The 27703-nt window shown below is 45.3% G+C and overlaps 2 protein-coding genes across 13 annotated transcripts in view; both read left to right on the top strand.

Moving 5' to 3' along the window:
* LOC128341102 (dnaJ homolog subfamily B member 2-like) overlaps positions 1–19926 on the top strand; it is a 53947-nt gene extending 34021 nt beyond the window's left edge. For 2 of the 4 annotated variants that reach the window (XM_053287201.1, XM_053287200.1), the window contains exons 2-9: positions 10518–10618; positions 13723–13832; positions 14686–14745; positions 15390–15506; positions 16768–16872; positions 17197–17299; positions 18712–18782; positions 19364–19926. In XM_053287201.1, coding sequence (XP_053143176.1) covers positions 10518–10618; positions 13723–13832; positions 14686–14745; positions 15390–15506; positions 16768–16872; positions 17197–17299; positions 18712–18782; positions 19364–19872 — 1176 coding nt within the window. In that variant the 3' untranslated portion in view covers positions 19873–19926. Of the gene's footprint in view, positions 1–219; positions 347–10517; positions 10619–13722; positions 13833–14685; positions 14746–15389; positions 15507–16767; positions 16873–17196; positions 17300–18711; positions 18783–19363 lie in introns of those variants that run through there. The other 2 variants (XM_053287202.1, XR_008314206.1) reach the window with 2 other exon arrangements.
* A 4865-nt stretch (positions 19927–24791) lies between these two features.
* Positions 24792–27703, top strand: part of DNAJB2 (DnaJ heat shock protein family (Hsp40) member B2) — a 28773-nt gene continuing 25861 nt past the window's right edge. For 2 of the 9 annotated variants that reach the window (XM_053282748.1, XM_053283138.1), the window contains exons 1-2: positions 24792–24939; positions 27344–27399. Coding sequence is in view for 2 of the 9 variants with exons in the window: in XM_053281201.1 (XP_053137176.1) it covers positions 24947–24973 (27 nt within the window). In the remaining 7 variants the exon portion in view is untranslated. Of the gene's footprint in view, positions 24974–27343; positions 27400–27703 lie in introns of all 9 variants that reach the window. The other 7 variants (XM_053282072.1, XM_053282901.1, XM_053281201.1 and 4 more) reach the window with 5 other exon arrangements.

The following is a 27703-nucleotide window of genomic DNA, read 5'->3' as shown; positions in this document are numbered from 1 at the left end:
TTTGCATTACAGAGAGACTGTTTTACACTGTTGTATATTCATTTTATATTTCAGATCATACAGAGCACCACACACATTCTTTACAATTTCGTATCTATGTCAGTGATTGGGCTCAGAATCTAGGTTCTAATTGCCACACAGTGGCATTCCTCCCTTGAAAGTCTCCTTCCTGTGACTAATGACACTTGCAGCCTCATCCATCCTGACATCACAATCTGCAGCCATTGCCATTGGCTGCAGTGCATGTCCGTCAAGAGGGAGGCTAGATGTAAAAGGATGATGGAGCGTTCCCACTGTCCTTTCCTATGCCCAAGGCAGCCAGAGGCAGAAACCGTGGCCTTCACAGGTATGAAGAGGCACAGTTATTGAGCCCATGATGTAGATAGCATGCACTCTCTCTCCCTCGCCTGACACAATAAGATTAACTCTGAACTCCACAGAAAGAGGGTCAAGAACTAAATGCTGGAGAGAGGGTAGAGCAAACCAAGGCCTAGGTATCCAAGGATGAAGATGGAGAAAATTAGGATGTAGAGACCCTAGAAAATGTAATCAGGATCTGGAAACAGAATATTCCGGCTTTTGTTAAGTGTATTCCTTAAAGTGACAATCCAGGGGTGGATGACTGTGCGAAGGCAAGTCTAGATACTTGCAAAGTAAATTACAACCCTAACCCATACAGCATGCCGTTGGTATTCTAACAACTAACCCTAAATACATATATGTGGAATAAGACTTCATTTATTTCAATGGAATGTACTTAGGATCAGTATGTTAATATTCCTAGGAATCTCTACTTGTATTTTTGTCCACACCTAAACTATACGGGCTGACTGGTCCTGCTTCTTGTGAGAATTAGGTACATTTACCTTGGGAGCAGGGATTGCTAAACTCTCAAGAGATCCCTGGCTAGTCAAGGAATGGGCCATCTTGTTTAGTGAGCAGGACAGCTTTCATTTTGGATATATGATGAGGTTGTTCACATGACCTCAAGCCGCCACTGGGAAGATCTGTGGGGAGGGCAGGAGGAGCTTGCCTGCCTTCCCCAGCAGATGACTGTCGTCATCTCTGTAGCAATGGCAAAATCTGGGAGTGGGAGGATTCCCCCTCCTGCATCTCAAAGTGCCCCGTTCCACAAGCGTGGCCGCTGCTTCCCCTTCCCCTCTGGCTCTCTGCCAGAAATGGTGGGCCGGGCAGTAGTATTTTTATTCAGGGACAATCGTGCAAACAATTGCCTACCGAGGTAAAACGAACCACAGGTGTGTTTGACCGCAGTAAAATGCTAGATTAAAAAAACCAGGGCTACCCTCTTCTGGAGCAGCTGGGAGCGGAGGGCCACATGATCCACGTGGGTTACCCCATGTCCTGAGAATAGCCGCAAACTCTAACTAAAATGTGCTGCAACTCAATTATGAGTATGATAATCTGTTCATAGATGGAAGCATTTTATATTGTGGACCCTTGCCAATTTATACAAACTCCCATTTATACAAACTCAGCTTTGGTCCTGTAGACATCCAAGGCTTTGGTTTCAGTGCAGATGAAGTCGTTCTTGTCTAGCCTAATATTTGTTCTCCTGATACAGTGTCAGTTCAAAGAGGGAGAGCATTCATAGCAGGTAAATCTCCACCTTTTGGACTCTAGAACAACTGGACTGATCCTGAATGTAATTTCTAGTTTTGCATCTTCATATAAACCCTGTTTTGTTCTTGTTAAAAAGACAGTAGCGGACATCCTAATGAAGCACATGTGTAAGGAGCACTGCGGGGATGATCCGGGAGCCCTCGAGCCCTCACTGTTGCACAAGGAAGCTGATACTGAGCACTTCTCATGCTCTGGAAGCACTCTGCAAGATCAGAAACATATTGCCGACCCTCAGTGATGAGTTTCCAGTCTTACAGAGCACTTTAGGAGTGCGAACAGACTTGGAAGTGTTAGCTCCCTTGCACAACAGCACGCATGCACAAGGATGGGAGTAGGTGTGCAAGGCTTCCTGGCACATCCCCGCAGAGCCTCCTTACACATGCACTTCATTAGTCAGGATGTCAGCCAGTGAATATTGATATAATTACATTTATATCCCACCTATCTTCCATGGTGGAGTTTAAGGTGGCATACTGGGGTTTCCAGACAGTCTCTCATCCAGGCACTAATCAGACCTAGACCTGCTTAGAAATGATAACATCATCATGTTTAAATAAATACAAATAGGTGTCTTGATGATGTATGAGCAGATAGATGCTCTTGGACCTTGCCTAGGACCATTGCACATCTATCTGCATTTCTTGAATCTTGACATTACCACTTCTGCAAGTGTGCAAATAAAAATAAGACAATGGTATTTAGAGAGAATCTCTAGGCTGTGGCTTCTGTGAGGTGAGAAGGTGAGGCAGGTGGCTACCAGGGAGAGGGCCTTTTTGGTGGTTGCACCCCGTTTATGGAATAGCCTCCCCAGTGAGGTTTGCCTGGCGTGATCACTTTGTTCTTTTAAACACCAGGGAGTTATTCACACATGCCTTCATGCTGCGGGGCATCTGAAGAGCGAATCTGCTTCGCAGCCGATTCACAAGATGTTTAATTCGGGGGATTAAATGAACAGTTCGCATAGGGTCAGCTCCTCTCCGCAATCCCTGACAGATCTTTTTCCTGTGCGTTCCCACCGGCTTGCTCTGTGTTTTTCTTCCAACCAATCACAACAGAGGAGGAAGGGAGAGGTGTTTTTAATTTTTAATTTTGACAGTTACGGAAGACCAGAACAACGGCATGACAAATTGCCAAGCCTTGCCTTTGTGAGCGACTGCCTTCATCACCTCATGTCCCCCCGCCTGGACCGTAGGGGTGTGCACGGAACCGCGGAACTGTGGTCTGGCACTGGGGTGGGGGGTTGCTTTAAGAGCGGGGGGAGGGTTTACTTACCCCTCGTGCCGCTTTCCACCTCTGGCGCCCATAGTTCTATTAATAATTGGGGCGACAGGATACCTCCCTGCCGCCCCTTTCCCCGCTTGGCTGGCTGCTGGAGCTGCGGCTGTGCTGTAAAAGGCTTCAATGTCGCGCGTGCTTCACGTCTCTGGGCAATTTACCTAGCTTAGGCAGTAGTAGTAAGAGATTTCTGCACATTATTTACAAGAACATTCATCATTTCTCCATACGCATATGTAAAAGGCTTCAAGAAGCCTTTTGCGCGCGCACACGCACACACATCGCACGCGCTTCACCTCTCCTCCAAGGAGGTCCTCAGCAGACTCGGCCCCAGGACAGGGAGGTGAGGGGGCTGCTGTAACTGCGGCTGCAGCTGCGGTGGCGGCCGCGAGTCTTTCGCGCTGGGGCCCGCATGCGCTCTGCTTGCGGAGGGCAAGGACAAGGTGCTGCTTGCGGTGCTAGGGCGGCGGAGGGAAAGGGGCGCGCTCGGGGCTCGGGCCATGGAGGACTGTGTGCTCCCTTCTCCCCCGAGGCGGCTGGAGGGCCGGCGGCTGGCGGCAACAGTGGGAGCACGTGGGTCTGTTTGTAGGCATGCTCGGAGGAGAGGTGAAGCGCGTGCGATGTGTGTGTGTGTGCGCGCGCAAAAGGCTTCTTGAAGCCTTTTACATATGCATATAGAGAAATAATGAATGTTCTTGTAAATAATGTGCAGAAATCTCTTACTACTACTGCCTAAGCTAGGTAAATTGCCCAGAGACGTGAAGCACGCGCGACATTGAAGCCTTTTACAGCACAGCCTCAGCTCCAGCAGCCAGCCAAGCGGGGAAAGGGGCGGCAGGGAGGTATCCTGCTGCCCCAATTATTAACAGAACTACGGGCGCCAGAGGTAGAAAGCAGCGGGAGGGGTAAGTAAACCCTCCCCCCGCTCTTAAAGCAACCCCGCCCACCGGATCATCCGGATCCGAACTGCCCATGTCCGGACCGTTCTGGAGGCCTGTAGAATGGCCTCCGGACTGGTCCGGGCACATCCCTACTGGACCGTTTAAGAGGCAGGGAATTTTAAAGCAGAAACTAGTGCTTTAGTTTACATCTACTGCATTTTCAGTACTGCGTTATCCTGATGTTCCAAGACCTGGATCCAATAGAGGACTCTGTCTGTTGATCCCCAACTAAGCACTGTCCAAAGGAGGGAGCAGCGAGAGACCTGTCCGGCCAGGAGTCTTTGGGTCACGCAATGAGTCTGACACCCCCCCACCAAGCTTCCCTGTGGAGACGTGGCTTGCTAGCAGCTCACTTATGATCCTTTGGTGCCTCTTGCCTTGCAACTGACCACGCTCCGCCTTCCCTAGCCTCATCATCCAATCTCACCTGCACTTTGGCAAGATCTGGGACTGAGCCCTGGCCGCCCCACTTGCCTCTGCACAAAAAGCCCGACATCAGAGAGAGGGTGGCAATGCTTCAATCACAAGCAGAAAGCAGCGATGACACATTTGCTGGTTACCACGGAGTGGAGGGGGGCGGCTGTGCTCCTGGTTTCCCCAGAGAGACAGAGGAAGCCACGAAGGTGGAGCAGAAGCAGAGGGGCAGAAAGGGGAGCCGGACAAAATACAGACATGGAAAGAGAGAGATGAACAGCTGATCTTACCAGGCAGCAGTGAGGCTGACGGAAAAACAAAGCAGCAGATCATGGAAAGACAAACAAAGGGAATGTTACATTCTGGGTGTGCTTTCCTAACCAGGTTTGTGATGGCAAAAGGGTTAGAGATGCCTGGCTACAAGCTGGCAAAAAACCCCAACCGCCCAGCACCCATCTGATGCAGCACTGATTGCTCTCGATTCAGCCATCCCTTGAAAGAAGCAACTGCAGTAGTCCGGGAGAGAGAGAGAGAGAGTCCGGTCTCCAAACCTGTCCCGCCCCCTAGCTGGATAGCTGGCTGCTGGCGAGAGGATGAGTTAAACCCAGAACACTTTCTTGTTGGCACTATTAAGTAAAAAGAACTCACTGGACCTCCCCACTCCTGTTCTAGTGCAGCCTAACAACAGGCTTTGAGACTCCTGAAGCCAAGCAGCATTATCCAATGGCACTAGCAGAATACATTACTGCAAGCTCAGGTTATTTTAGAAGCATGTACACTGGCTATAGTCTCCACTCTGCATATCTAACGCCTATGCAAAAAGCATAGGAAGACCCACATTTTGCAGTTTGTGCTTGCATTTAACTCAGGAATTTCTCCCTCACAACATACCCAACATAGCTGTCAAACTCCCCTTCATTGAGTTTTGAAAAACACTGAATTACTGGCATGGCCACTCCACACATCAAGGGAGAAGCAGCAGGGCATAATAGAATCCTGCGGGTTTTTCCCCAAAAGCCGCTAAAACTAGAGGAAGGCGGGCATACTTTGGGCTAAGCCAGAATGCCCAGCCTTGATTCGGGGGGAAACAGAGTCCTGTCTGTCCTGGTCCCTGATAGCCCACAAGGACTTTGGGGTAAATGCAGCTAATATGTGGACTGGCACACTCCATTCTGGAGGGGATCCGAACTAAAAGCCCTGTGTGTAAAGCCTCCAGGTAAAGACCTTTTTGTTCACCCAGGCCTTTTAAATTCTGATTTTCAGATTAGATCTGATTTTTAACTAATTTTAAAATGAGTGTTTAAGCTCCTTTGTATTGTATTTTGTATTTTCTTTCATCTTTATTGTCTGTTATGATTTATCTGTTTTTATTGTATGTTTTAACCCTCTGTTGTGAGCCGCCAAGAGAACAATTTGTTATGGAGTGACTAACAAAGTTTATTATTATTATTTTATTATTCTAGTTTGAATGAAACCTTAGGAAACTGAAGCAAGGATATCTACCCCTTTTGAAGCAGGGATATCTACTCCCTTTTGTATACATATTGCATGTGTATTATGTATTGTATTACGTATTTCAGTTTGTTAATTGTTTTTAATTGTTTTTATTCTGTGAAAGTGTTTTGGTTGCTTGTTTTTATATTATGATTTCTATTATGTACAAAACCTAGAGACGTATATATCAGGTGGTATGTAAGTAAGATAGATAGACAGATTTTTATTTATTTATTTCATTTATACCCCCCCCCCCATCCAGAGGCTCTGGGTACAACTTTTAAAAACACATAAAAACACAAAATTAAAAACACAGAGCTAAAAACAATATTAAAACAATTCAAAAACAATTAAAATAATTTAAAATCAATTAAAATACTTTAAACAACAACACCACTTTACAAGCCTTGGAAGGCCAGGCCAAATAAATAAGTTTTTTAGGGCTCTCTTAAAGGTCGACAGCGAGCCTAAACTGCAGATATCTGCCGGGAGTCCATTCCATAGACCAGGAGCAGCTACAGAAAAGGCCCGGTTCTGAGTCATCGCCAGACGTACTGGTGGTAACTGATAGAGGAAATCCCAGAACAAGAGGCCTCTGGGACTTTATTCTTTCACTCTGTGAGATGAACAGCTGCCAACACAGAAGTGGTACATCAAGGGTTGCTGTTGGCTTCAGCAGTAACACTCCAGTCCACAGAGTATGTTTATGACAGAAAACATTAACAACAGTGCTAGTTCAATGGAAATTTTTGCAATCACACAATTATCACCTCCAAATAAGTTGACAGGAGTTTGAAGTTAATTTCTTCATGCTCTGTTAAATTTTAAGTAGGGGGTGGATGCCACTAGTTGCTACCCACTGTAAGAGATCTGGGCGTTTTTCATATAGGGCTTTTAGTCCACATCTCCTCTGAATGGAGAGTGTGTGTTCACATATCAGCCAGATTTATGCTGAAGTCCCTGTGAGCCATCAGGGAGCACTTCACACACGATTCGGGCTTTTCATTGTGTGTTAGTGTGTAACCCAATTTATTTATATCCAGGGTAAAAAAATCTACTTTTTGCATCGGGTTTTTTTTTTTTTGGTGCAGCTTTGAATTTGCAGTAATGCCTTGCAGTAAACTCATGGTAAAGCCTGCTGTGTGAAAAACGCCCTGGGGACCGACTTAAGGGCAGGAGATGTCTCTTGCTCTCGTATCCCTAATAGATATTCATGCCTGTTTCTTAGAACTGCCACCATTCTTGAAAGAGCTTGCGTGTCTGATATGCCCCTCTGACAGCCACCACAAAAACATCTTCATAGTATTAAGAGCCATACTTGAAAACTCACCTTTGTATGGCTAAAACCCGCCCTCACCACATTCTAGCCTTTGTGCGATACTCCCGCACATCTCCTTTCAACACCAATACCACTATATCCTATCAGCATGTAATAGCAGAAGTGGGAAGGACGGGCTGCATGCAAGAGGCTAGATAACCCTTAGCTCTGTTCTAATCTGGGTAGGTGCACACTCTAGCTAAGAGGTGCAAGAGGCTAGATAAGCCCTCGCTCTTTCTAATCTGGATAAATGCACACTCCAGTGCAGGACAGGAGGAAAAGACCACCCACAAATAATTAAAACAACAACAAATCAACCTTTCACAAAATAGTATAGTGGGACATTGCTAGAACCGATAGTCTTGCTGCTGGTATTGTTTTGAAAAGTGCAAGAGGAGTGCTCCCACTACTGTGAGCTCTATTCAACGAATCTTTTAGACACATGTATCCATGGTTTAAAAAAGATTACCAAAGGATGTGGACATGAGAATGAGGGGCAAATTCTGGTGCAAAGTAAATCTAAAATGACATTCTGTGTAACAATCACAATATAGCTATGTGGTGTTACCATATCCCCAGGTCCAAAATATTGTGTTTTGAGTGCTGAGAAATGCCATGTTGCCTGCCAGTAAAAAAGCACATCTCTGAGAGAAGGGATTCTAGACATCAAATGAGAAACAGCGTAAATTTATCTCATAAAAACTGATGGTGTAGGAAAACCCCTGTAAGAAAACCATCTATAGTTTAAAAGCACATACAACATGATCAAAACTCTTTACCCCTGCTAATGGAACAAAAGAGGCATCTTTCTAAAGTGTGGTGACTCTTTATTTAGCAGGGGGAGAGCAACGGGCCCTATCCACCCCCAGCACAGTACCTCCAGCGACTGTTGCTGGTGTCTATCTTATGTTTCTTTCAAGATTGTGAGCCCTTTGGGGACAGGGATCTATCTTATTTATTTATTATTTCTCTGTGTAAACTGCTCTGAGCCATTTTTGGAAGGGCGGGATAGAAATTGAATTAATAATAAAAATAATTAATAATATATCACAAACCCAACTCAAGAATTAACTGTTCCTTCAGAGCCCCTGGCCACCCAACCACCCACTGTTAACTTTCCTCTCCCCGCTGGGGTTTTTCCTTTAAAGCACATTCTAGGGTTGCCCCTAGTAACCTGGCCCTTAACTTTAGTTTTCCATGCCAATTGCCAACTTTTTACTCCCACCCCCCCCCATTTCTTTTTTTAAAATTCACCCCCAGTACTGGACAATGGGCAATCTGCATTAGTATATGAATGAATAAATAGCTTTATTATGATCATTGATCAGATGTACCTACAGACAAATAATACTACATTCAGATAAGAATTCCGTCATACAGAGTACACCAACACAGAAGCCTTTTGTAGCAGCATCTAGGAAGTAGGGCTAGAAGTTAGCTGCTGGCAGATATTATCAGCACAAAATTTGGCAACAAATGATAGAAGGTTTCCTATCTGCAAGGAGGGCATTAGTATATGGAAATGAGCCACAGTATTACATTTTCCCTGCTCTGCGAGACATGGAAACTCTGTCCAGAACGGATCTCTTAACACTCAGTGTCTCCATCTTGTCCCTAAGCAGGGAGGGAAATATCAAACTGGGTAGGTGCTATAGCTTATAGCTTAAGCAAGCCCTTTCCTCTTTCCAGTTCCTGGTTCAACCTGTGTCCTTTCAGAGCAGGGACTGCACAGTTTTCTAGTTTTGTTGGGAACATATCTTGGCTTAGCCTGGCAATAGTAGACAAGAATAATGTAAGAGAGGGAATGTTTGGTACGTTTCAGGTGACTGGTCTATGTTTATATATGCAGCAGCTAGCCCAAATAATGGAAAGCAAAGGTGTGTATAAAAAGCCCTGTTCACATGTTATGTTTCATGCACTTACAATCTGTGTACAGTGTACACACATACAGTTATTCACACATTGGGCCTGTTTGGATACTATTATTCTACCCATGCAATTAGGAAGGGATGCTTCGAGAACACACCTATCAGGACGTTCTCAGTAGATTACAAAGGGACATGTTGGAAGGGCATAGGTATGTTCATGGAGGACATCGTGATGGGAATGCTCTCGGCATGTCCCCCTCCTAATTACATGGGCAGAAATGGTATCATCCATGCTGTCCTAGTATATACAACACACGTACAGTTGTACACTTCTTGTCTGTTTCCGGCATTTGAAGGTGCCTGTACCCAAGTTCACATTTAAAATGAATTATCAGTCATTCACACAAAAACACTTACATGTGTGCAGACACCTGTACAACATAATGTCTGAATAGGGCTTGAGTTGCAATGAAAATTGTGTGATGAAGAGGCACATAAGTAGAGGTGTCTTTTCAGAATTCTGTACAGTTGGGGGCAGCAAGGTTTCAAGGCCTGCTGTGGGATATAAGGCCTACTTCTCCTTGTATGAATCTACTCATCTTCTAGGCTCTCTTGTATCCCACTGTCTTCTCAAGTTCAACTGGTGGCAACACACGGGAGGGTCTTTTCTGTGATAACACCTAGTACAGACAACTCCCTGCCACATGAAGTTAGGTTGGCTTCCCCTTTAGCAGTACTATGCTGAGTCCAGTGCCTAAAAACCAAGAAAGTGTTTGAATTATGCTGATTTTGATTTCTTATGCTTACTGTGTTTAGTGTGGATTTTTTAAAAAAATCACTGGGTTTTTTAAAATTAATGCTTTTGTTGCTTTGGATTGTTGATTTTGTTTTTTGCTTTTATTTTATTGATGTTGGTTTTAACTGATTGATGCTTTGGAAGCATCTGCTTTTTGAGAGAAAAATGTGGGGTGTAAATAGGTATATTAATAAAAAAATGCAAACATGCATATACACAGTGCATTTTAAGAGCATTTCATTAATTAATTAATTTTAATTAACATATTTTATACCACCCAAAACTTATGTCTCTTCTCTTCTTCAAATCTCATTTAGCTAATGTGCAGGGGAGACATTTCTTGTCATTACTTTTTGTACATAATATAATGTATTATCAGTGTTATCAACAGAAGTCATACAGGCATTATTTTCTTTTTCTTAAGCAAAGGCATTTGTTGTGCTGTTGGCAAGCACATTCTAAGCTCATTTAATAATTTATAATAGAAATATAGTTGCTCCTGCAAAGTAATCACACTCACATGTGCCTTGAAATATGGAAATGGGGGGATTGCTCCCCCTAAATGACTCCCCTGCACAATAGCTAAATGAGGTTTGAAGAAGAGAGAGCTTATATTAGGCAAAGAAGTGAGGTGTCTGATGATAAGAGGGAATTTGGTGCTGGAAGAGTGCTGCAGAGGGGCTCAGTTGTGTGCTCTTGAAAACTGGAGCAGCTGGGCGTGAAAGTTGGCTGGAGGTGGTCGGTGATTATTGTCACACTGTTATTTCCAGATTTACAGCTGGCCTCTGCACAGAACAAACAGCACCATGGTTGATTACTACCAAACACTGGGCATCCCACAATCTGCCTCTTCAGAAGACATAAAAAAGTCGTAAGTAGCTTTTTCTTCAGACTAGAGTCCCCTCTTCCTGCATTCAGTGCATTCAGTGTGACTATATTATAGCAGGACATTTTGGGTAGGGTGAAGAAGATGCAAATTGTTGTTTGTTCTGTGGCTGTGGGAACTTTGATTTGGAATGTTCAAGATGTGTTAGATTTTCCTATATATACAAAATAATAGGGCCATTCACACAACCTACCAGGCAGGCAGGTAGGGAAAAGGTTTCCCAAGTCTTCACTTCCCCCCAGATGATCGTTGTTTCCCTGGTGGGCGCGCATTCCATGCTCCCACACAATCAGCCTCCCAGCTCTGTGCAGCATGGAGCAGGGCAGATCACTCCGAGGACTCGCACAAACCTTAGCCCAGTTTCTGCGGGTTGTGAGAATAGCCTCAAAAGAGTGACAAGTCACCAAACCAACTCACATTTGCTATGACATGTGATAGCGTAACAAACAAACCCACCTGAAGTACCCATAGAAACAGGGAATATGTGACATGTGAGAATCTTAGGCTGTAGGGTTTCAATTTATTGTTTGTTTGTTTGTTTTATCTCTTGTTCTATCCCATAGGCTCAGAGTAGCTCACAGCATTTTTAAACAAAACAAAGCAAAACAAAACAAAACAAATGAAATAAATAACTAAATAAGTATACTATAGCGAATCTGACAGGTATCCTTCAACAATGTTTATGCTTTTGCTGGTAAACTTTGAATCAAATCCTGGTCTTAGACAAGGGCTCAAGCCTGGTCTAAACACGCAGCAGGGAAAATCCTGAGATGTTGGACTGGATTGTACTGCTTCAGATTGCAGGGGTGGGGGGATCACATTCACAATGTCTGAATATTTCCCAAGTTTAAAAACAATAGCAAAGCTCCCTGGAAACAGAAAGCTAGCACAATAAGGAGATGGCTAGGCTAGAACCGCTCTCTCGGAGGGGCCAGTTTTCTTCTTGTAGGCATATTTTTTAATGTGGGCAAACATTCAGAAATGAAAGTTCCCACCTGTAGTCTGAAGTGATACAGCTCCCTTTGCTATCTCAGGATTCTACCACCTCATTCTGCTGAAAATATAGAACAGGCTTCAGTCTTTCAGGTTCAGTGATTTCCAGAGAGGTCAGGAACAGGGACATTCCCTCCAAATCTAATTTATTTAGCTGTTAGACAATGAATGTTCCAGTGTTTGAGAGCTCACTATTCAGCTATTCCCAGCAACAGATGTATTTCAAAGTACCCCGAGAGTGGTGGATATGCGTTTGCACATTGGGGGATTTACCTTGAAGTCCCTGCAAGATATTGATGGAGAGCATTCCATACAAAATTCGCGGTTTTCCCTGTGCTTTGGAGCTTAGCCCGAATTATGCCCATAATAAAAAGTTCCACTTTCTGCAGTGGCTTTTTGGGATACTTTGAAGTACCCAGATGTATGGAGGGGTCATAGTGACAGAGCGACTTTTCCTAAAGCCTCAGGGGTTTCCCCCCCAAGCTGATGCTCTTGCGCAAGTCAACACTAGGGGTGGGGTGGGGAATTTTTTTTTTAAAGAAATAAAAAATGATCCACCCACCCACCCACTTCCCACTGCCTTCTTTGCCCGAGGTGGGCCCACTCCCATCCTTCCTTCGAGTCCGCTCTCTTTTGCAGCAGGCCAAAAGCATAGCATCTTTTTCAAAAGCATAGCATTTAATTTTTCACACAATGTGTAATCGACCTATTGAATTGGTTCAAGACTTATATCTCCTATGTTAGATAATTTGCCTGGCCGGTCTGATGAATTTTGTTTAAAATATCTTTTAACTAATGTGGATAATGACATTATCTCTGGCGTGGCCAGGTTTTGTTATATTATTTGTAAAATGCATACTGTTTTATTGTAAATGTTTGCTGGTCAATGACCGAATAAACTTCTCTCTCTCTCTCTCTCTCTCTCTCTCTCTCTCTCTCTCTCTCCAATTCTCTGCCACAAGATGTGGTGACAGCCAACAGCCTGGATGGCTTTAAGAGGGTTCTAGATAAATTCATGGAGGACTGGTCTATCAATGGCTACTAGTCTGAGCACTATAGGCCTCCTCCAGCCACAGAGGCAAGATGCCTCTAGATACCAGTTGCAGGGGAGTAACCCTTAGGAGAGAGGGCATGCCCTCAACCCTTGCCTGTGGGCTTCTCAGAGGCATCTGGTCGGCCACTCTGTGAAAAAGGATGCTGGATTAGACAGGCCTTGGACCTAATCCAGTAGGGCTTGATCTATGTTCTTATGTAGGTGCCAGCTGGGGGGCCATGGAGGCAGAGCCCACCTTCTGAGTCAGGCTGCTACCAGTGCTGGTGGGGGCAGTGGGAAGGCAGTGAGGCGCTGGCCCAGCAAGCTCTGCCAAACTGGTGGCTGGAAAGCCATTGGCTCAAAAGGACCTGAGAAAGACCTGGGGGCAAGTGGTATGAATGGTCCACGGGGAAAATTCGAAAGGAACAGAGGGACGACTCATCAAAACCTCAGTCTCCATCACAGCTTTTAGAAAGCATGTTAAATCCTGGCTTTTTACCCAGACTTTTATATGATTGTCTCTGCTGCTGCTCTTTGTATTTTGTACTGTTTTTATGCTTGTGTTTTAAATTTTTAATTAGATTTGTTTTTATATTTTTAGCTTATATTTTAATTGTGTCAGTTTTATAACCTTGTTTTAATTTTTGCTGTAAACTGCCTTGGGATTATTTTAATGAAAGGTGGTATATAAATTTAACAATAAATAACTATAAATAAATAAATAAACACACACACACCCGCCCCCCGCCATGCAAACACCTCCAGAATTATTATTATTTTGGCTTCAGGTTGAAGTTTCTATGCAGCGTCTATGAGACTAATGATTAGTCACGTAATCCTACGATTAAGCCTGAAGCAAGCTTCCTGTTAATTGACAAAGGGCTGGTTTGGACAATACGTCTGACTCCATGTCCTGCTCCATCGTGTGAGAAGGGGTATATGTGTGTGTTCATGTCTCCTTTCAATGTGATTTAGTGGGCAGTCAACAGACATTTCCCACACTGGCCCTTTGAGGTGATTGTTTAAGCCTACAATCAAGCCCCTCTCCTCTGTGATGTTGTAGGTACAGGAAGAATGCACTGAAGTGGCACCCAGATAAAAACCCAGGGAACAAGGAACATGCTGAGAAGAAATTCAAAGAAATAGCAGAAGCATATGAAGTGCTGTCAGACAGTAAGAGCTCAGCCCTTTCTCTTTAGCCCCATTTGCTGCGTGTTCCTAGGGTCTTTGATCCCTGAGCTGCTCCATTTGTGTTTTGGCCCCCCTCTGTCTTTTTTCTGGAAGCGTTACCTATGGTGCACCTATGGCTCTTGAGCTGCTGCCGGTGTCACTCCAGAAACAGAACCCTTTCAGGTTTGTACACTGGTCACATTTTTTGCTAGTCAGGTCAGCAAAAATGCATTCCTGTCACAAAAGTAGACTTTTCGTCTGCACTCAACACCGTAAATGTATACCAGTCAGTTTGGTATTCAGGTAGGTTTTTCTGACAGCAGGGACCTTTTAGTAACACTCAGCATCATTCTCAGATATGGCCCCAGGTTATGGTCTGAGGGATATGGTAAAGCCTCTTTGTTGAAGCTCAGGCCTGACTGGGCAACTACCTGGGAATTCCATGTATGCTGCTTTGAGTTCCATGGTGGAATATCAGTATAACAGAAGAATAATGGATACACCTGATTTCTGTGCACATACATGTAGAATTTGTTTTATAAACTGGACTTTTAAGTTGCACTTGGCATCATAAACATGTGTAAGAGATATTAATACACCCTTCCTGTATTAATTTGTTTAACCCATTTTTGTAAGGCTGTCTGTGCTAGAAGCCCTTTATCATATCTTGCTGATATGAATTCTTTAATTTCCTTACATACTGAGCAGAGAAAAGTATTGGGTCTACTTGTCAGTACTATCTGTATACAAAGCAAAGAGGTATTTGGCCGGCTGTGGTATTTGTAGAACTTGTTCAGGGGTTGTAGCAAAAGTAGAACTTGCTTATAGTTGGGATCCTGCTCCTTCTTCCTTCCAGGTTATAAGCGTGACCTTTATGACCTCTACGGCCTCGAAGGACTTATGGGCACAAGCATAGGTAAGAGTTTCACCCTAGTTGATTAAAAGGAACTTGATTAATTCAAGGGTGCATTCTCCATGTACTGTATGTTGGGGTGTACTTTCCTGCCTAAGTTCTGAGATCCTCCCTTCCACCTTGAAAGCATGTGGAGCCTAAGGCCAGTGGCCTATCCTTTGCAGGCCATCCCAGGTAATGTCTGGAAATTTTCTTCCCAGCCAGGATAACTTGTTTCCTCAGTGTACAAACATTTCCCCTGATTAAGAGCCAATTGGCTCAAAATGCAACTGATAGGACTGCTTTCGTGATTGATAAACTCTTCTCTACCTCCCTTTACAGAGTACTTTTACTTATTTTGGAAGCTTTCCTCTGGTCTGACCACTATTTGCCAGAAAAGCATGAATGGAGACTCCCTATGGTCAAGATGGAATAATGCATGCTGGGAACTGTGGTTTTCCTGATGAGTTGTACTCATATGTGGCCAGGGCTCCTCCTCCCTCCTTCTCCTCAGGAGAGACCTGTTTCTTTTGGCTAAGCAGCCCAAAGACTTCCTAGCCAGCCTCAGCTATCCTAAGCAAATTATCCCCTTGACCATCTTTCTTCATTCCCTGGTGTGTAGAGGGCTCTGAGAAATGATTGTGGGTGTCTGCTTTGTTTCCTGCAAGGAAGTGATCTTTATCAGAGTTCAACGGGGACTCCTGACTGCATGTTTACCTTTCGCGATGCAGATGAAGTTTTCAGAGAATTCTTTGAAGGACAAGATCCTTTTACTGAGATCTTTGGTAAGTGCTAGTACAAGGAGAACAAGTTGTAGGAAATGTGTAAATCTCCCTTATATTATTGATGCATCCAGCTCAGTGTTGCTTATGGACTGGCAGCAGCCCTCCAAGGTCATAGGAACATAGGAAACTGCCATATACTGAGTCAGACCACTGGTCTATCTAGCTCAATATTGTCTTCACAGACTGGCAGTGGCTTCTCCAAGGTTGCAGGCAGGAATCTCTCTCAGCCCTATCTTGGAGAAGCCAGGGAGGGAACTTGAAACCTTCTTCTCTTCCCAAAGCAGCTTCATCCCCTGAGGGGAATATCTTGCAGTGCTCACACATCAAGTCTCCCATTCATATGCAACCAGGGCAGATCCTGCTTAGCTATGGGGACAAGTCATGCTTGCTACCACAAGACCAGCTCTCCTCTCCTAAGGTCTCCGTGTGGATCTTCGCTCACCCAGCCATACTACCCGAGAGCCTTTTATTTTATTTTATTTTATTTTTTAAACTTGAGATGCTAGGCTTGAACCTGAGACTTTCAGTATACAATGCATGAGCTCTGCCGCCTGCCAATGGATCTTGGCATCAGCCGTAAGCCTCTCTACAGCCTTATGTGAGCAGCTGCTCAAAGCCCTTTAGGAACTAAAAAGCAAACAAACAGATTGTGCCCAGAGAGGCTAATGAATGAATGAAGAGTCCCTAATGAATGAAGATTGGGGATTGGCTGTATCTCTCATTGCTGTCCAGATTTACAATGAGTTATCTGCTAGTATGATTTGTGGGGCCTTACTACTTACTACAATGGGGGAATGTTCCAGGCTTTGTCATTCTTCCTGCTCTGGACCTCATTCACTGCTTGGAAGATGCATATTATATTCTCCTTCTGGTCTTGAGAAATAGCCTAGTTGCTGAAATACGAGGCTGGTCATATACTGAGTCAGACTATTGGTCCCTCTAGGACAATTTTGTCAACACTGACTGGCAGCAGCTCTCCATCGTTTCTAATAGAGGACTTTTCTAGCCCTTTCTGGGATTGAACCTGTGACCCTCTAAATGCAAAGGTGCTCTTCCAAAGTACCTCTCCCCATTTCAGCAATTTGTATTGCTGAGTTGTATCTGAAAATAATATACTTACAGTCCCTGAACCGTAACACATTTATGCATGCTAAGCATTCCAAATGAATTAGTCTGTGCCTTATCTGGATTATATTGTATATCACTATGTTTTGGTGTTGTGAAGTCACTGATAGAGTTCAATCCTCTCCCTGATTTCCAGATGAATTGTCCCCATTTGCAAATCTCCAAGCAGGAATGTCCCCATGGGTCATACCAGGGGATGCCACCTACTCCTATTGCTCCTACAACTCCCCAGGGCAGACAGGTAAGAGTGTGAATTCCATGCTGCAATCCAGTGGGCAATCTGTTTCCCATCCAGATCATGGCCAGGCTTGCCAGAATTCATTCCCTGTGCTTTTCCAGCTTTCATTTCTTCTTTTCTAGCGTATTCTGGCTTTGTCTGTTCATACAGATTCAACTCATCTGTTCTTTTCAAATGTTCGAAAAACATTCTCCCTTCTGAGACTTATACCTCCTTTGTCCTGTCCCACTATCAGTCATGGCTTGGGAGGGCCTGTACCATCAGCCTGAGTTTCTGGGGATCTTCACTAGCTGCCCCCTGCAGTGATGTTGCCACTTTGTTTTCTAGAGTTCTTCACTTCTTTTGGGCCTCGTGCTGAACTGGGGATTGGCTTCTGCTCTGTCTCCACATCTACTAAGTTCATCAATGGCAAGCGGATAACTACCAGAAGGTGAAGTAACAGGGAGAACCCAATAGTACTGGAGCCAACCTGAGTGTGCAAATGGAGAGGAAGAGGGAAGAAGGGCATGCATGAGCACAAAGCTCATTCATGGGATGCCAAACCATAATCTGGGCATTATATGTGAAACTAGAATGCTCAAGCCTTCTTCTGTCCCTCATTAACCTTGTTCGCCTTCTCATTAACCAAGAAGGCGAGTCTTCTCTGTAGTTGTCCACCTACCCACCTCTGGGCTGCGGAATGCACTTCCTACTGAGATTAGAGCTGCTTCATCCCTGATGGCTTTTAGGAAACAACTGAAGACACATTACTTCAGCCAGGCTTTTTAGTTGAAGTTTTGATGGTTTTAGTTGATGTTTAGTTGAATTGTATTGATTGTTTTATGCATCACAATCAGCACAAGTGAAAATAAGCTCAAGAGCATGTTTTAATCTCATGTGTGCAGGCAGAACTATTCTTACAAAGAGGAAATTCTTCCTAATGCTAACCTAAACCTACCTCCCTGTAGCTTAAGATAATTGTTTTTGTCATTCACCCATCTTTCTTTTCAGATTGTTTAATATTTACAATTATAATATTGCCTCATTTGAAAATACTATTATTATTTATTATTAATATTATTAATATAAATATTATTTAATCTGGTAAGAGTTCATTTTTTGATCTTTATGGGGGTTTCTTAATCCATAAAGAGTAGTGTCTAGAACTGAACATAGTACTGCAAGCGAGGGATTACCATAGTTAGGTAGAGCATGTAATACTGCATGTTTGTCCTGGTTGAATTTTATTTTGTTCTTTCTACCCAACTCTCCCTGTTATTGAGATCATTTTGAATTGTATAGCTTATGGAATGTTTACAGTCTTTCCCTATTTTATATCCCCTGCAAATATGATAATTGCTCTACGCTCAAATCACTGATGAAGACACTGAACGATACCATCTAACACTGACCTCTGCAGAATACAGCTGCATAATTATTTCTTAATTAGACAACTGTATATGTATTTCCTTTCTTGAGTGGTTTTTTAAATTCAATCAGTAAATTTATTTATTTAGATGTACAATATAGTTCACTCTTGCCCTAGATTTGTTGTGGGTAAAAACGGTGTCATAAAAAATTAATTAAAACATTATAATAGTAATATTAGAACTTTCCACTCAAATGTCACCCTAACCCTGACCCTGTAATGCCAGCCCAAATATATAGTTTTTTCAATGCTTCTTTTAAATGCTCAGGTATGGTGACTTTCTAGGGGAAAGGGGTTCTATAACCTGGAGGAGCAACCACCATGAATGTTTCTCCGTATGGATATGTGAAGAGGGGAATTTGCCACAGGAATACAACGTGGGAAACCTCCTTCTGCCTCCTGCACCTGAGGAAACTGTCTGTCCTCTTTTTCAGGATCCTTGAGAATGGCCAAGAGAGGGTAGAGATTGGTGAGGATGGGGAACTCCAAGTGGCAGATGTGCATGGTAAGAAATTAGAACCTTGGAGACACTAGGGAAGGGCACACCTGGAAGGAAAGAGCAAGGGCCCAGTCCAGAAAGGGTCTTAGCATGAGTAACTGGTACTTGGAACAGATTTAGAGCAGCTCTATAACTCAACTGACTGAGGCCAGGGGCTCCCTAGTGAGGAGGGCATCTCAACATTTGACCCACTGACAGCAGTGTAAGGAATGACATATCTTGAGCAGGTTTCAGTTGGTCCATGTTTCTTCCACATTGCATTGCCTCAGGGGAGAGAGATCCAACAGCATCAAGATTCTCTATTCACCCTTGTTGTGGGTCCTCTTTGGTTTCAGGTTGTTGATGGGTCACTGGCCAGGAAATTGAGGATGCTTTCTATGCTGTTTTGCCCCTATAAATGCTAAAGAACTCCTCCCTGCCCCCCCCCTCATCTCTATGCAAATCCCATTACGGCAAGCCTTCAGACAAAATACAAGGGGCTCTTGTATCAAAATGTAGCTCTTCCTGAGCTGCAGTGGGCCTGGGCCTGAAAGAGGTCAAGGCTACCCACATGTGCTGCTTTTTCCTCCTTTGCTCTCTTCCTCTAGACTCCACCAACAACTTGAAGGCGAGAGTGGAACGCATCCAGCAGGAGCAACCTGAAGTCCTGAGCTCTGCGACTGACATCACAACCCCACCGCGCTCACAGAGTGCTGGGTCCACTTTTATCTACCCTGAAGATGAAGACAAGGACCTGCATCGGGCCATGGCCTGCAGTCTGTCTGAGATTCAGAATGTGGGGCTGCTCTCCGTTAGCTCCAATGTGCCCAAAAAGAGACGAGGCGGTGGCCGGCGGGCACGTAGAAGAGCCCCGGGAGCCAGTGAGGAAGTGGCTGCTCCTTTGGCCATCAAAGCCAAGAGTCCAGGTGCGGGAGACAATGTGAAGGAGGAGGACAAGCCCGTGGAAGGGCCAAAGGCAGGAGGCAGTGCAGAAGGACCAGGGAATCGGCTTGTGCCTGAAGATAATGACTCAGCCCTTAACGACATCCGGTATGTCTTTCCCGAGATTGTTCCTCCCCGCAGAGAGAGGGAATCTGTCATGTGCACCATTCTCTGAGCCCCAAAATACAAGAGGAGAGCAATGCGTGTCCAATAAAGGTCACAGTCTGGCTGTTTGTCTCCACAGTTGTATTATTCACTGGGGATTAGCGGGGCTTACCTGTTGAGAACCTGTCTAGCTGTAATGTCGGGAGGTGTATGAACTGCCAAGCTCAGCTGTATGCTTGCATTTAATTTGCATAATGTATTTACAATCAAGAGTTCTGAATATGTTTGTAGGAAGCCTTGCCCTAGTAGTAGTATATATACATAAAGCAAGAATCACACAGAGAAGCTTCAAGCTGCAGTGGTTGCCTGATAGGTGCACCATCTCTGTGGCTTCTCCACCTTGCAAACTCCCATTCCATATTACCCAATTTGGAGGAATTTCCCTGGTCAAGGAATCTCCGTGGCTGGAAATAATTGCCCAGTTTACAAGATACACAAGAGGTGGAAGGAACAAAAAGCGTATCTAGTTGAAGTTGGCTTAGGCCCTGGGTATCTTAAGAGAATGTCTTCTTCATTATGAGTCCCACCACCCATTGAGGTCATCCGGAGAGATCCATCTCCAGTTGCCGCCAGCTCGGCTGGTGGCCACACGGGGACAGGCTTTCTCGGTTGCTGCCCCAAGACTGTGGAATGTGCTCCCTACTGAGATACGATCCTCCCCATCTCTGAAATTTTTTAACAAGAATTTGAAAACCCACCTCTTCACCCAAGCCTTTTCAGTTCTTTAAAATTTTAAGGTTTTAATTTGTGGGTGATTTTTAAATTGTTAAGTATATGTTTTAACTTGCTTTATGCTATTGTTAACTGCCCAGGGACGAAAGTTTGGGGCGGTGTACAAATTTGATAAATAAATAAATAAAATAAAATTAGTTTCTGTCATTGATCAGGGCCTTCCATCCAACAACTCACTCATAAATTAACCCACATGATTCCACTCCAGGGTATCCCAAACAGCAAACAAGGCAATAGCTCCAGATGATCTTAAGCAAGTTAGTCAAGGTGTATATTACAGATAGGGTTGTCGGGTCCAGACAAAAAGGCTTTAGTCCAAAAAAATACAAAGTTAAAAAGTAGTGGCACAAAAGAGAAAACTCTACCAGGTATGGGTGCTCTTGCTACTGCTGTGCTGTCTAATAAGTGTGTGGGGCTGGGGGTGGTCTGCATTCAATCCAGCAATTAAAGACAATTTCTAAGGGTCTGGATTTGGTAACCGTCCACAGCTAAGGTGCAAAAATAGAAAAGCATACCTTCTATGGATCCAAAGTCTTGAACATAGTAAGCGTATTTGCTCCCACAAGTCTTTTAGGGAGATTATTCCGAAGAAGAAAGGGGTGCAGGAGTTCAAACTTAGCAGAAAGCCACAATATCTGATTCAGATAAATAGAAGTCAGTTGCAATGACTCCATCGAGAGGATATGTGTTTTTGTGCATGCACAGAGGCATTTAACTTTCCTATCAACCTCCAGGTTCAGGGAAGGAGAGTCCCAGGTAATGTACCATATGGATGGCACACCAAATCAGCAAAAGACCAATGTGTCAAACAAGCTGATAATTCTGTTATCCAGTGTACCCTGGAATAAGGTAGAAAAGGTGTTGCGAGATTGTTCTTTAAAGGTAAAAGTGTGCCACCGAGTCGGTGTCGACTCCGGGCGACCACAGAGCCCTGTGGTTTTTCTTTTGGTAGAATACAGGAGGGGTTGACCATTGCCTCCTCCCGTGCAGTATGAGATGATGCCTTTCAGCATCTTCCTATATCGCTGCTGCCCGATATAGGTGTTTCCCATAGTCTGGGAAACATACCAGCAACCTCTGGCTTGCTGGTCAAGCCATTTCTTTAGCAGATGATTATTCCACTTCACACGTTCTGCAGCTGAGCCCTGCCTTAACAAATACGTACGTACTGGAACGGAATTCTACTGAACCTGCCTTAGGCTCAATAAGCCCTATCTGGGATCTCACCACCTCACTAGGGACATGACATGATCTGTGGCAAACTATGATACCTTCCACCTCACTTTTATTTGCTTATAAGTTAATTCTAGCCTTCATAATTGCAAAAAAAATAAGCAATTTGCCAGGCCCCTGACAGAGACATTGTTCCTGTGCCTTCTATCTAAAGCAGCCATTATTTCCAGAGAAGAAAAGACAATTGCTCACTTGCATGCATGTTTTAAGGCATTCAGATTTACATTATCTGGCATTGAGCCTATGCACTATAATGGAGAAAAACAGGTTGGGATGATTTAAACCTCCACCCTGACATTACCTTAGTGACCTGGTGCAATCTTCCCTCTATTTTCTGGGTTGCTGTGAGAATAATATGGAATTGCTCACACATGAACACCCAGCAGTCCTCGAGGCTTGGATGCCCTTAGAGAGCCCTGGCAGAGTGCGGGGCCTAGGGCAAATCAGCCAGTGTAGGGGGCCCCTTCCAGTTAATTTTAATGGCAGCAACAAGAGCAGGGCTCCCTAAGGACAGCCCTTTGTGTTGCTCCCATCCATGAGTATGTTCCTTATGGATGGGAGCAACACAAAGGGCTGTCCTTAGGGGGCCCTGATGTTCCCTTGGGTAACATGGCCCTAAGACCTCCAGCAGACCCAGCAAACTCCCCTGTAAGCAGAGACCTAAAATGCTGAGTCAGTGAGGTGATTCTCACGATCGGCAAAAAGCAGGCTAAGGGAGCCTAGCCTGCTTTTTGCCGATCGTGTGCTTCAAAGGGAGCTGCACGCTCCCGGCAGCAAACCTGGATAATTCCCCCTCCCCTTAGCCGAGGTTAACAGAGCAAGCACTCAGTTAGCCTTGGCATTTTGCTCGTGTGTCTGCCGTGGCGCCAGCGACACACAAGTAGACCGCTGATGAGTAGACCCTCGACCCCCGGCTTGCAGCCTCCTGGGCTCGGGGGTCTTTCCAGGATGCTCCGTTCACTTGCGCTGAGCATCCTGGACCTTCTGGGACGGAGCCGGAAGTCACGCAGGCAGCTGATCTGGCTGCCCAGGGCTCCATGGGCGATTGTCTGCGGAGAGAGTGGGCTAAGCCCACTCTCCCCACAGACCTCATTTTGGCGAGGCTCACTGATAGTGAGACTCGCCTCAATGTGTTTTTGCACTCATTAGTTTACAACAGTCCATTTTCTGGTATTTTCTCTGCTGAGTTGCTGCCTTCAGCTTGCCACCTTAGTAAAGCCTGTACCCAACCAACCGCTCCCTTGCCATTCACATTCCCTTTCACTCAACAAAGCTTGAAATCTTAGATTTGTGAGGGCTGTTTGCAGTTTCTTGGTGGTGAGAGAGAGGGGGGTTATTTGCATATGCTCAAGAGCAGTCTCCTATTATTTCTTCACATATATTTCAGGGCTGAACCTTTGCACTGAAAATAGACTCTGATGAACCCCAGCTCACTTGTACCCATATGGAACACAAGGAGTCCATCTGAACTGATCTTGTAGGTGGCATGCTGCAGTTCTAGCAAATGCCAGGATTTCTGCCTTGCAGTAACTGACAAAAACCCCATTACCCCACAAAGAGTACCAAGCTCAGACTGTGAATCAATCATCTATTCTGTTCAGTCCAGTAAGCTCCCAGGGCATGGTCACCTGATACAGCCCCCTTACTGAAGCTAAGCTGTCTTTCAGTGCCTGCAAGGATGAGCAGCCACTAAAGTTGTGCCATTGAGTCAGTGTTGACTCCTGGGAGCTTTCCAGACTAGACCCTACAATGGGGTCAGGACATATCTTGGAAGCGTGCTTCCACACTTCCTGCATCGTGACACTGCAGTTCCTACACGGACAGCAGGGTACCGTTCACATTTCCAATGCCTTGTTGTAAATTTAATCGCTGCAATGTGAAAAAAATGCTGGTTTTTTGAGTTAGTTGCTGTGAGACTGCTCCCCCTACTGTTTGTGTTTTGAATGCAACTTGCCCAAACAGAGGCATTTCGCTACTGATGAGCAGCTAGCCTGGAAAGTGCCCTGGTGCCCACAGAGCCCTGTGGTTTTCTTTGGTAGAATACAGGAGGGGTTTACCATTGCCATCTCCCACGCAGTATGAGATTATGCCTTTCAGCATCTTCCTATATCACTGCTGCCCGATATAGGTGTTTCCCATACCAGCGGGGATTTGAAACAGCAACCTCTTGCTCCCTAGGCAAGTTACTTTCCCAATGCACCGCTATTTTGAGTTCCATGATGGAAGAAAGGTAGGATATAAATGCAACAAACAAGCAAGGTGCTGGAAAAGTGTGCATAATGGTGTGAACATGAATTAAAGATGGTGGGAATTTTCTTATTGTACAATTATTATGTACACATACTTTTCCATCAGAGGAAGTATTTTTCCTAGCTTCAATCAAGAGACTCACTCAATATACATTTTAAATCTATGTGCATGTTAAAAAAAAAAAAGGCTGTTTCCCACTAATCCAATCAGGGTATGTGCGCGTGTGTGGCTATACATGGCAGAGGCCAGAGAATTACAGGAATCCGCTGCCCACATCTTCACACGGATGCAGCACTCAGTAGCAGCAGGGTTCAGAAAAAAAGGGGCAGCCTCAGACGGACCTCCGGCTGTCGGAGTTTTTCAGCGACTTCCATTATGAAGAAGGACACAGCATCGATTGTGCCACGGGCTGCGGATGCTTTAAACTTAAAGCGGTTCTGTTCTAGACAGTGCAGCGCGCGTGGGTGCAAATATCTACGTGCATTGACATATGGGCATCGGGCTACTTCTGCGAGGCTGCACGTGGGGTCAGGTGGGGGGCTCTGCGTGCCTCCACGCAAGCCAGAGCAGCCCAGCCCAGAGAATTCCACCGAAGTCTTAACCAGCTGTTGTCTGGGGTTGTTTTGCCTTACCTCACCAGTTCAAAGTGCAAAGCCCTGACATCACAATGGAGCCGCGCGTTCTATTGGTCGCTGCCCCTGCCCGTCCTCGGGACTGGGTTGGGCTTTCTGGCAGGAGCCTGCCTTCTTTTCTCTTGACAGCCGCAAGCGGAGACTGCAACAGCTGAAGAATTGTATCCAAGGAGAGCGGGGTGGTGTAGTCCAGCGGTCATGGTGCAGCCCGGACGAAGCCTCCTCAAGTGGTGAGGTATGGCCTGGTTTCGGTGGGCCCTGCTAGTAGGTTGGAGATTTCTTGCTTGCACGATGCGGGGGGGGGGGCGTATCTCGGAGAGCGCGCTCGGCTCGCTTGGTATTTTGGAGCGCAGCACCGCTCTTTTTTTTTTTTTTTTTTTGCATAAAACAAAAGCGAGGAATTTGGCCTTACAGCAGAAAAGAAAAGGGCTAGCCTTTCAAGACCCTGCCTGTCGGAAGCGCTGCAGACATACAGATCTCTTCTCCCGTTTCCATGGGTAGGGAAAGAGCAGTAGATCCCCTGAGACACGTACTACTATTACTGCCACCACCTATTAGAGTCTAACCTATGGGATAAACCAGCAGAAGTATTTCGAAATTGCTCCCCTGTCTTCAGCAGGGTAATGTGAATTAAAAGGCGAATGACTCAAAGGCCCCTTACTCCGGAGTTCGTTAGTTCCCCAGCCACCCTGTCCCAATAGGATCCAGGATGATTGTGTCGACCGGGCCCTCCCTCTTTCAAAGCACATGCATTTGTCAAGTGGGGATTCCGAATCGTTTGAACAACAATTTGTACGGCGCTGGTGGGCGGTCGCCCCCCCCTTCCGAATTAAATAATGCGGAGTACGAGGCGTGTTCCTGTGTGTAGCTAACCATCCAACGCAGCCAGGAGGGTGCTCTTCGCTTCTTCTGAGGATGTTCCATTTTTCCCCTATCCTAAAGTGCCCGCAGCAAAGAGGTGTTTGCAACCCGAAGCTGCTGCTGGCAAAGAATACGTGTGGGTTGCTTCTATTTGCCGGCAGGAAAATGGGTGTGCAAGGCCTGGCCTAGCAGGCGCAGGGGAAGGCGCTTTTAGAACACTCGAGAAGCTGAAACGCGATCGGTCCCTTGGCGCCGGCTGGTGTGTTGGGAGGACGCAAAACAAAGGGAGAGGCGAACAAGGGCCTGGGGTGCCCGCCGCAAATATTGCGTATTCATTAGGAGGGCGTGGAGAATGCCGGCCCCTGCTGTCCCAACACGGCAGGTTAGTAACATAGGAAGCTGCCACATACTGAGTCAGACCTTTGGTTTATCTAGCTCAGTATTGTCTTCACAGACTGGCAGCGGCTTCTCCAAGGTTGCAGGCAGGAATCTCTCTCAGCCCTATCTTGGAGAAGCCAGGGAGGGAACTTGAAACCTTCTGCTCTTCCCAGAGCAGCTTCATCCCCTAAGGGGAATATCTTGCAGTGCTCACACTTCAAGTCTTCAAGGTTGATACAAAAAAAGCAATTTGTAGTATTTTTCACAAGTAAATGGTAAGTTGGAGTCTCCAGAAGGCTTTTAGCCCCACTCCAGGTGGCGAGTCATAACATAAGAAGAGGCTTGCTGGATCAGGCCCAAGGCCCATCCAGTTGCCCACAGGCAAGGGCATGCCCTCTCTCCTGCTGTTGCTCCCCTGCAACTGGTATTTAGAGGCAGCTTGCTTCTGAGGCTGGAGGTGGCCTATAGCCACCAGACTAGTAGCCATTGATAGACCTGTCCTCTGCGAATTTGTCTAAGCCCCTTTTAAAGCCATCCAAGCTAGTACCCATCGCCACATCCCATGGCAGAGAATTCCAGAGATTATGTGCTTTGTGAAAAAGTACTTTCTTTTGTTGGTCCTAACATTCAGTCAGAGCTAATTCTGCAGACCTCCCCTGTGCAGGGAGTTGGAGAGAAAAAAACCCGAAACCTGGCCTAATAACATGGCCTAATAACATGGTTTAAGCACCAGGAGCTTTTTAAATGTACCTTTGGGAGAACTGAAAAGAAGACTTTTGTGAAACTGGTGAAGAATTAACCTGGGATTATAATCTGCAGACCATGCAAAAAGCAGGAAAGGTGTGGGGAGGTGTTGTTTCAGGAGAGGGTGAGATGCTGTGCTAGGGCTGAAGCCTGCCTAGATAAAACATACGTTGGCCTGGGGGTGTGTGAACAGGGGTAAAAATAAACATATTCATGCACAGACTCTTCACTTTAATATTGCTTATCATATCCCAGATACTGGACATTGGTTCAGATGAAGCCCTTCTTTCCAGCTCCCCATATAGCAGGGGCTCCTAAGCAGTGTTCCCTCCAACTGGGATTCCCAGATGTTGCTGACTACAACTCTCAGCATCCCCATCTGCAATAGCCTTTGCTTGAGGATTATGGGAACTGTAGTCAACAACCTCTGGGAATCCCTGTTAGAGGGAACACTGCTCCCAATCAGATATTGTTGGCCATTGTGGCTGGGAATGATAAGAGTTGTAGTCTAACATTTGACGACCCAAAGTTGGAAACTCCTGCCTTAGCGAATGAACCTGAAAAGCTTTTGTGGGAGAAGTATTCAGGGCAGAAATGGGGGCAAGTGTATCAGTGCTAAGAGGGTAAATCTTTCTTCTTCTTTTTCCCCAGAGGAGGAAAATCCCCTTCCTACTACAGAAGCTTCTCTGCCTCCACTATCCAGCAAGGTGAGGGGGGAGCCCAGAATCTTGGGGATAATGACAGGCCAGCACTTGGCAGTCGGGGGAAAAGAGGATGCAAAATATGGAGTCAACCTGGGATTTGGCTTAGAGTTTCTAGTGAGTGGGACATTTCTCCCCCACCCCCTCCACCTATAAACTTTGCTGGAGCAAACTCCATTGACAAAAGAATGGAAAAGGCAATGGGAACTGCCTGAATTGGGTACTAAAACACAAGAGGAGGGAGCTGAAAGGAGTTGGTGCTGATGGATCTCAGCATGAAAATGACTGGGTGGCCATCTTAGCAGCTGCA

Source organism: Hemicordylus capensis, chromosome 1 (genome assembly GCF_027244095.1).
Source record: "Hemicordylus capensis ecotype Gifberg chromosome 1, rHemCap1.1.pri, whole genome shotgun sequence".
Lineage (NCBI taxonomy): Eukaryota > Metazoa > Chordata > Lepidosauria > Squamata > Cordylidae > Hemicordylus > Hemicordylus capensis.
The sequence above is the reverse complement of the archived record's forward strand: the minus strand, read 5'-3'. Positions and strand labels throughout refer to the sequence as shown.